Here is a 9278-nt window from a genome sequence, read left to right as displayed (position 1 = left end):
TCCAAGAGGGAGGATCGGCGAACACCGAGGTTACGAAACCGTGGACAATGAAATAATTCGAGAGTGAGTTTTAAATACTGATGCTTTATTTTATATAAAGTATTGTATAAATGTATAAACGCTATAAATATGTGGTATCTATCTATGGTGGTGGTGGGGTGCTAGTCGTGATCGCAAAGAAAGGGTATGACGAGGGCGGGCGGGGTCGGGGGCCGGCAGCGGCGCGCCATCTATTTACATTCATTCACTCACGGGAAGGGCTGACCTACCATAATCTACCGGTCTCTCTCTTTCACTAACATATAACACGATTATATAATATATGTGTAATGTGTGTATATATACGAGTACACATATAGTAATAGTGTGTGTGCGCGCGTGTGGCAATGTGTTCATATATATATATACGCGAAGGAATAGTAGTAATAGTATGTATACATGTATATATATATAAAGAGACAAACATATATGCGCATGGGACGAGTAATGTGATAATAAAATATGTATGCTTGAGAGTGCGGCAGTGAGTATAACAACTTGTGAGACCGCGGTGGGTACGGATCGTTTACCGCGGCTCATCGGAGGAGGAGAGTAGAGAAAAAAAAAAAGAGAGAGTAGTAAATATGTGTGAAGAGCGGCGGCCTTTGCGGATGGTGGAAGACGCGAGAGAAAAAAAAAAATAGAGAGTGTACTGCCGGAGCAACGGTGGGTGTTCAGAAAACAGAACAGACCCAGTTGGTCCAACGACGAAGCGCCAAAGCTTGTCCACTTGCTGGGTCGAATGGGCGGGGTGGCAGCCGGGTCCAACGTGCTCGCGTTGACTCGAGTTTTGGGGCGCGCGTAGATTGCTAGATTCGTTCACCTGTGTGTGCGTGTGTGTGCGTTTGTTTGTTACCATTTTTTTTTGTTCCTTTTTTTTCCTTTTTTGGCTTTTTTCCTTCGGTTTCCTTTTTTTCTTCTTTTCGTCGTCTATCGTATTTTCATTTATCCCCGAAAGCTTCGACCGCTACGACGCCTTGTGTACACGTGTGCCGATCGGTATTGAGAGAAAATGCGGGGTTTTGGTACGTCACCGGAACAGATATCGCTAGATAGTCGCGCGTTGAGAAATGAAAACCATTGACACGGGTGTTCGGTAGATCGCGGCCGGCAAATCGCGGCACTCGTTCACGGCTGTCCAAGCGTCGCGTGACAGTTGACGTAAACGTAATTGACTAAACACCGGGCCCGCCGTGGGGCCCGCGGTCCACGAGGACCCGCGTGCCCGACCGTTGGACGAACGGTGGCCACGTCGATGACGGGGGACAGTGATCGTGAGGAAACCGCGGATCACGAATGGCCAGGTGCCGCGGTGTACACGTATACCCGTGAAGAGAGGAGCTGCGCGGTTCCCGGGGGGATGGGGGGTGTCCGAAACCCCGAGATCGAGGGGCACGGGGGCCAGGCGCGTCGAGGGGGGGTTGTGGCAGCTTTCGGGCATTGCGCTTCACCGTGTCTCGATATATACCGACTGGACTGCGATTAATATTCCGACTATATACCGACTACACCACTTTAACGCCGGCGCTGTTACGACCATGTTCCCCAGGTTGGACGAAGCTTTGGGAAGAAGACGTTGAGCGCGTTTGAGGATCGTTTGAGACCGGTACGTGACTGTGGTGGGAATGCCGCCGTCGCCGAGCCGAGATCGCTAGGGCCTTAGAACGTCTAGTACTTGCCGAGTACCCCGGGGATGATGGCTCCGTGGGAGCCGAGTCCGGCGTGGATGGCGCCAGACGGTCCGTTGATCACGGCAACACCACCGTCGTGTCCACCGAGTCCACCGCCGAGTCCACCTCCGATGCCACCACCCAATCCTCCGCCGACAACAGCGATGGCACCTGGAAATAACGAACGGGTACCAATAGAGACCTTCCGTCGATCGATTCTTACGACGATGAGGTGTCACCGTTAAAGGAATATACGGACCAGCGCCACCACCGAGACCGAGACCTCCAAGACCACCAGCTGGCGCAGCAGCAGCAGCGGAACCAGAGCTACCGTCGTCACCGTTTACGTTGCCGCCACCAGCGTAGAAGGCAACACCACCGTAGGACGGTCCAACCAGATTGGCCGTAGCCTGAGACGGTCCAACCAGGGTAGCGGTACCCTGAGACGGTCCAACCAAGGTAGAGGGTCCGGCAGCCGGTCCTACGAGGGAGGATGGTCCGGTACGAGGTCCACCTACGCTCTTGGCACCTTCTTGGGGTCCAACGGAGTCAGAGGGGCCCGATTGGGGTCCAACGTTGGCCTTGGGTCCTTCGGCGTTACCGATGTCGGCCCTGCCGCCGCTCACTCCTGTGGCGAGAACAAAACGAAATCACACGGACGATCAACGGACCGCTCCTCTCGGTAATCCTTCCTACGGTGTTCCTCGCTTAAAGATAGAACCGTATCAACCGAGGGAAAGTAGCCTCGTCGACGATCCCCTGTGAAGTATTCTTCGACGAAGAATCTACCTTCCGTTACATTCGAGAAACGGATCACCGTGTATCCTGTATGGTTCGCACTGTCTTCCTCGAAGCTTCCGCGGGGTTCGTTCTCTAACGTGTCCCCGATCGAACGACGAGAAACCATCGGGAGCTTCGTTTGTACGTTCTCGTACGATCGTTCGTTCTTTCAGCGAGGAACTACCCGATTGTCCGCGACGTTACGCACCACCAGAGATGATTTGTTGAACACCAGCAGCGCCAGCCGCCGACGCAGCACCAGCAGCGTAGCTAGCACCGAGTCCTCCGGATCCCAAGCTGGACGCGCCACCTTGGAGAGAGTTCGCGGTGCCCGCACCCGCGGCAAGTCCACCGGTGAATCCGGCGCCACCGCCAATTCCGATTCCTCTGGCGATGCCCAAGCCCAAGCCTCCGCCAATGCCGCCATGACCTCCCGCAAGAGCAATGCCGCCACCTCCGTGGGCGATACCGGCGCGGGCCGTCGCCACTGCCAGACAGACGAACACAACCTGGGACAAGTAGAGACCCAATGTTCGTCAAACGATCCAATCGACCATCCCAACGTCGCGATCTTCCGAGTCTAGAAGCTTATCACCCGATCGACCACACGAATCGTCTACCTCTCGGCAGAGGTAGTTCAAAACGGACCGTACTCGAATCATCGATAGACTGGTCTCTGATAAACATACGCCACCCATCGAGGATCTCGCGAATCCCAACAACGCGACGATTCCGAGTACAGAAGCTTATCAATTGGTTCGCGACACGAATCGTTCGACTCCTGGTAGACGATGCTTCGACGCGAACCGATCGAAGATATTCCGATCGTAGAAGGTACCCGAGAGATTCTAGACGGTTCTTCGGTAAATGTACATCACCCACCGAGGGCATTGGATCGTTCGGATTGCCGTAGTTTAATACCCGGTTAGCGATACGAGTGAAATGCACCCGATAGAAAACCAAAGACAGGAAGAAAATCGACGAGAAGACGAACAGTCTCGGTTTACGGAAGAGTATCGCCAACCGCGGATTCAGGCCCCCACTCCCCGCTCGTTGGCCGATCGCCGATTACCCACGTGCCCCGAGTGTAACATAACCGCGGCTTTCACTTTCGATGGCAGCCGAGCGCGGCCGTGCCACGGGGCATCACGGGGGAAACGATTTCGCGTCACTCGGGAAACCGATCCCGATCTACGTGAAAGCAAACTCGAGCGAGCGAGCAAACGAGCGAACGAGCGAGCGTCGTAGCCGAGATCGCGAACGGGGGGGAGTTTTATTTCGTAACCTTCGGGAGGAGAGTATCGGTACGTTGTAACCGACGAACCGACGGAGTTGTAAATCGGTTTTGCAATCGGCGAAAAGATCCGGGGATTCGATCGGTAAACGCCACGCCTAAACGTCCCATATTAGGATACGGGATTCCGAGTGTTCGAGAACCGTCGCTAATAGGTGTTCGCCCCGGTTTTGTGCAATCGCTGCGCGTCTAACGATTCGTGTTCGCCGCGTGATCGTTAATCGATCGGTAGTTTTCTCTCTCTCTCTCTCTCTTCGAGTCACTGGAATCGCTTTCGCGCCGATCAATTGTTTCTTCCTGTTGCTGGAAACGACCGGGTCGACGACGAGAGGGTGGGGAGTACCGCGAACGGATCGGCGACTTGTAAGAGAAAATGGCCGCGACGGATCGGAAGAGGCGTTCGGATGCTCGAATTGCCACTTAAATGGCACCGTCTGGTATTATGCATATCCAACGACTTCGCGGAACTTTCACATCCCGTTTACGCGGAACGTAGGCACCCGTGCGACGTGACCGACCCGAGAGTTCTCGCGATCGGTTGCGCGCCGATTTCGAAACCGTTTCCAAGACCGCGCTTTGTATGCATCGGTTACGCGAACGTTACAGGGGAGCGGAGTTCTTTCGGTGTTTTTTTTTTCTTCCTTTTTTCTCTTTTTGTTTTCGTTTCTCCCCAACGCCGATTTTCGTTTCCGATCCCGTATTACCGATCTCGTTACCGATCGCGTTACCGATTTCCACCGCGCGAAACAACGAACGACGAACCCAACGGTTCCGTGAATGAAGATTCACCCGAGGAAGAACGGAAACCGGTTCAGGAGTGCTGAATGACGATGATACTACCACAACCGGTTCTCGCGACGCGGTCAGTGTACCGTGCAAACGGGAGACTTCTTGTTGCATGAATGGAAACGCCGTAAGAAGGGCGGCGAGGTGTAATCTCGACCGTTCGTTTGTTCCCGGCAGAGGAGCAAAAAGGACGCGTAGCGCACGAGCCGTGACATTGAGTTACCGGTATGCCGCGACGTCTCGAAACCGTGATCGAACACTTCGTACAGAACCGAGCGATACATCTGTCTTGGGAACGAGTCGAAACGGCCACACGGTCGGCCCTAAAGCATCCCGAGAACACGAATCGAAGTATCCGCGCGTGTCTCGTCGGGCTCAGCTTCGTTCCGAGAAACGAGAGACGTGATCGGGAAAATCGAATGGAAATGTTCCGTAACGTGGCGAAGAAAGAAAGAAAAATCGAAAGAAAGAAAGAAAAACGAAAGAAACGAGTTCGAGAACACTGTTCCAGCGGATTTGATTTTCACGGAAACTTCGAGAACCCCCCTTTGGAACACCGGGTACGCGACGGAGAGCCGGTGGCAGTTGCGGAAAAAAAGAAACGAAAAGAGCCGTGAATAGAAATTTTCGGATACCGAAACACCCCGTTGAATCACCAACCCCGTTGTGGATACTCACAAAGGCCTTCATGTTTGGTGTGTGTATGGTGGGCTGGTAGTCCGGTGAATGACTGACTTGGGCCGGGCCGGCGGGCCTTATATACGCCTAACTCTACTCTGGCTACGCTCCACAATCACCATCCTTTCGAAAGCAAGGCGCTCCACCACCCTCCCCCCAGAAAAACTATAATCCACGTCGTAGCGGCGGCACCGGGCATAGACGAAGGTAGTCCCACCAGCTGCTTTGGGGCCAAAGGGGGGTCCCCCCTTTAACGCCCGGCGATAGAGGTTGCCCCGTTGTAGGTTGCACGCGGGGTACGCGCCGCCGCGGCTTCGTGCGATCTAACCAACAGCCTCCTACTCCACCCGCCCCACCATTCCTGCCCTACGCGCGCTCCATCCGCACGACGGCCCGCACCAAGTGCAACCAGGCACCACCCGGGTTACCTGGTCACCTACGTTATCCAGCTCTCTCGTGCAGCCATGGTGCACCGTCCTGTCCGCGACGGGAACAACGCGCGAAACATCGCCGCCTCGGGCCCTCTTCGACGTTGCAGGTGCACCGGGACCGAAAGGGTTCGAGCAGGGTTCCGTACTATTTTCAACAGTTTTACGCAAGATTTGATGATACAGGATCGGTTGGACGGAAGATGAGATATCGTGACCAGAGGAAATGGAATTGTCTTTGTTTCCGATGGTGCGAGGAATAGGGGTACCAGAAGGGCCTAGGAGTGTCTGTATTTGGGAGATTGGGAACTTTTTATCCAGTTGTGAGGTAGTATTGTCAATTTGGAGGAGAAGCCTTTGTTTTTTCTGCGATAGCTACTTGGGTGAAACGTTAGGCGGTAGTTAATGGGGATACCCAAGGGACCGAGGAGTGTCTATGTCGATGAGATTGGAAGTGTTTTTATTGGGGGTCTTTGGTTCCTTTGGGACAGCAATCTAGGTAAAGTAGTGAACGTGTGTACTTTCTGAGGAACGATGGTACCAAATGGGCCAGAGAGTAGCTAGATTCGACGGATTGACACTTCTTTATTGGATGCTACGTGATATTGTAACCTTGGAGAAGGAATCTTTGTTCCTTTTATAAGAACGACTTAGTAAATTGCCTCAAATTATCCTGAAATTGAGACTTCTGGAGAATTAGGTGCCACATGCCGTTACCAGTAGTTTCAAAACAAAAAGACGTAGCAATTACGCGCGATTCATTCTGCGACGGCAATTTACGATACACCTTAGCGATAAATTCTAAAGGGTTGAGAAACCCTGTCTCCGGACTCTAGACAACCAGAAATCTGAAATCCGTCACTCTCGTGGAAATAAAATTTCATCGAGTCTGGAACCGAGTATTCTTTCCATGGAATTGCAAAGAATTACCATTTCTTTGAACAGGAACCTGGAACGAGATTCTAAATAGAAGTTAACGATAGAGTTATTCGAATATGTACCACGTAAATAGATACATCGCGACACGTACCGATGCACACCACGACAGAGTTATCCCAAATGAATGCACAGGGACAACAGTGACGTTGAAAAGAAGGGTCAGAAGTTGGGCATTTCGTAGAGCGGGATGTACCCTTCGTGAACGGTTACCATTTTCGGTCGTAGAAAGTAACCTGACATCTAAGGACCACGCGTTTAACCATCGAGCGCGTTTATTTCGCCCGGAGCAACGATCCCCGGCAATTCGGTTACACGAAAAGCATCTCAGCTCGAATTCTCGAGACAAGTGAATCCCCCAGGTTGGGGTGCGGGGAGTCTCCGTGGATCCGCCATAGTTCGCGAACAGGACCCGTGGAGCGAAAAAATTAATACATCGCGCGCTGGAGACGGAAAAGGCGGAAAAAGAAAAAAAAAAAACGCGAGGAGAAGAAACGTGGGTCCAGGAATGGCGACACTCGCGGCCCAGATTATGGCCCGCTCGTTACGTGGAAACGAGGTCCTCGCATCGAAAAGGAGTTTCGCGTTAGTGGCGAACGTGAAACGTTCTAAAGAGTTGGAATTACGGGTCGTTGAATGGCCTTAAGAAACCTGAATTCTTTTCTAAATAGATTGCCTGCTGTCGCCGCCGTCGCTCGTTACTTATTACCTCAACCTACTAATTCCAGCTGCCACGTTGCATTATGCGGGAGCCTGGAAATAGGATCGAGCCTCGTTCGTCGAGAGGGTTGCCTGGCCGACGTCGGGGCGATCATTTTTGAATCATCGAGTCGTTTACTATGCAGCCAAGTCACCTCGAGGAACTGGGACACGCGACGCTTTTAGAGGTCGGTATTTTTGGGGAGTCCCAGTGGGGTCCTTTAACCTTTCCTTTTAACATCCAATATTAACCTTTTCTTCCCACGACAGAGTGGTTTAAAGTGTTGCTTTCGAATCGTCGAGTCGTTTAGTGTGAAATTAAATCACTTCGAGGATTTAGGGTACTCGACGTGCTTAGGGGTTGGTATTGTAGAAAAATCGAGGGTCCTTTAAACTTTAATATTTCTCTTCAGGACAGAGTAGTCGAAAGAGTTGCTTTTGAATCATCGAGTCGTTTAATACGAAATGAAGTTACCTCGAGGATATAGAATGCTCGATGCATTTAGGGGTTGGTGCGTTAGAAAAGTCGAGTGTCCTTTAACTATGTTTGTTAACCTTTAATATTCTTCTTGTTCCTTGTAAGTGTTTATCTTTCCATCGAAGAATAATTATCTAGGTAAGGTAGTTCAAAGAGGGTGCATTTCTACCGAAACATTTAAATTTTTCACACTCAATCCGTATATCGGGTAATTTGTCAAAGATGAAGATTAATTCAGATTATTCATTGCGTTTACCACGATGGAGTATTTGAAATTCAAAGATCGAGGAAACGTTCAAAATATTTAAACTTTCGCAATTCTAACGCAATGTTCGCCAATTTTTAGAATTCCTCTCCAAGATCAAGGAGACGTTCTCTTCTCTTTCACAACGGTCGAGAAACGTAAATATTTAATCTTTTAAAATTCTAATTCCGATGTTTGTCAATTTTGGAGAATTCCCGCAACAAGCGTCGAGTTTCCGGGTTAATGCGATCCGCGAGGAAATGCAAGCGCGAGAAATCGATTTTTTTATCTGAAATTACCAGGCCAGTCTTTTAAACGTTTCGCCGGGTATCTCGATCATCTCGAGCCGGCCGATCCAGGAACGAGTGGCTCGAGTTCCCGCGATCCTTCTGGATACCCCTGCAACCGAGATTACGAGATCGTTTTGGCTGGACTAACTCCTCGATGGTGGCGTACAGGGCTTCGAAGGGTGTCGGTGCACCGAGAAAATGATTGGAAACGTCTCGTTCGATTAAACGCGTACCGGGTGCGGTTGCATTTCCATGTGAAGCATTGTTTCGCGTCTGGTCGGAGACGATCGAACTTGAACTCCAAGACACGTTGCGTAACGATAAGTAACTCTATTAATAGAAGCGCAAATTTCACCTCGGACGTTGATTAACGTTAGAAAGCGGACACATCGACGTTGGATACGCTTATGAGCGGAACTGGAGTCGTAAAAGTGCTCTTATCAGTGCACGTGTGTTTAATTCGATACCGTCGACGTAATCAGCACCGTTCGTTCCGATCTCCGTAACCGTTGATCTCATTTTCACATTCACGGAACAAAGAGGACTCGAAGTTTCTCTCTCTCTCTCTCTTTGGTTAACGTTTCAATCTTCTTTCAGATACACGGGGTGTCGCGATTGGAATTCGAGGTTTCCAATGGTCTCGTGAATGGAAAAATTCCAGAGTGCGTTTGGTAAATTGTTGAGACGATATTAATGTTTTATTTTGCAGAAGTGTACGTTCTTCGTGATCGACGTTAATGGACAGAGTCTGGACGAGTATACTTCGGGAGTAAATTTTTACTCCATTTTGATCTTTCTCAAAATTTCCAAGGCTGTAGGTATCCTTTCAGATTCAAGTACACGTATGTATGACAATTGTTGGAGATGAGAGGAAGATAAGCGTAGTTTACTCGTTGCAAAAATATCTGTGCGTATTGAAAATCTAAGTGACCTTGAAATTCTAAAAATGGAGCGAC

The 9278-nt window shown here is 50.6% G+C and overlaps 1 protein-coding gene across 1 annotated transcript; it reads right to left on the bottom strand.

Moving 5' to 3' along the window:
• Positions 1-1707: 1707 nt before the first annotated feature.
• On the bottom strand, positions 1708-5259 carry Apd-3l (apidermin 3 like). The gene is made up of 4 exons (XM_076318416.1): positions 5248-5259; positions 2698-2998; positions 1969-2337; positions 1708-1880 (listed from the first exon to the last, which is right to left on the bottom strand). The coding sequence occupies exons 1-4, from the start codon at positions 5257-5259 to the stop codon at positions 1708-1710; spliced, it is 855 nt and encodes a 284-aa protein (XP_076174531.1).
• Between the last annotated feature and the right edge of the window lie 4019 nt (positions 5260-9278).

This window comes from Ptiloglossa arizonensis, chromosome 8 (assembly GCF_051014685.1).
Source record: "Ptiloglossa arizonensis isolate GNS036 chromosome 8, iyPtiAriz1_principal, whole genome shotgun sequence".
Lineage (NCBI taxonomy): Eukaryota > Metazoa > Arthropoda > Insecta > Hymenoptera > Colletidae > Ptiloglossa > Ptiloglossa arizonensis.
This window is presented reverse-complemented; position numbering and strand designations above follow the sequence as displayed.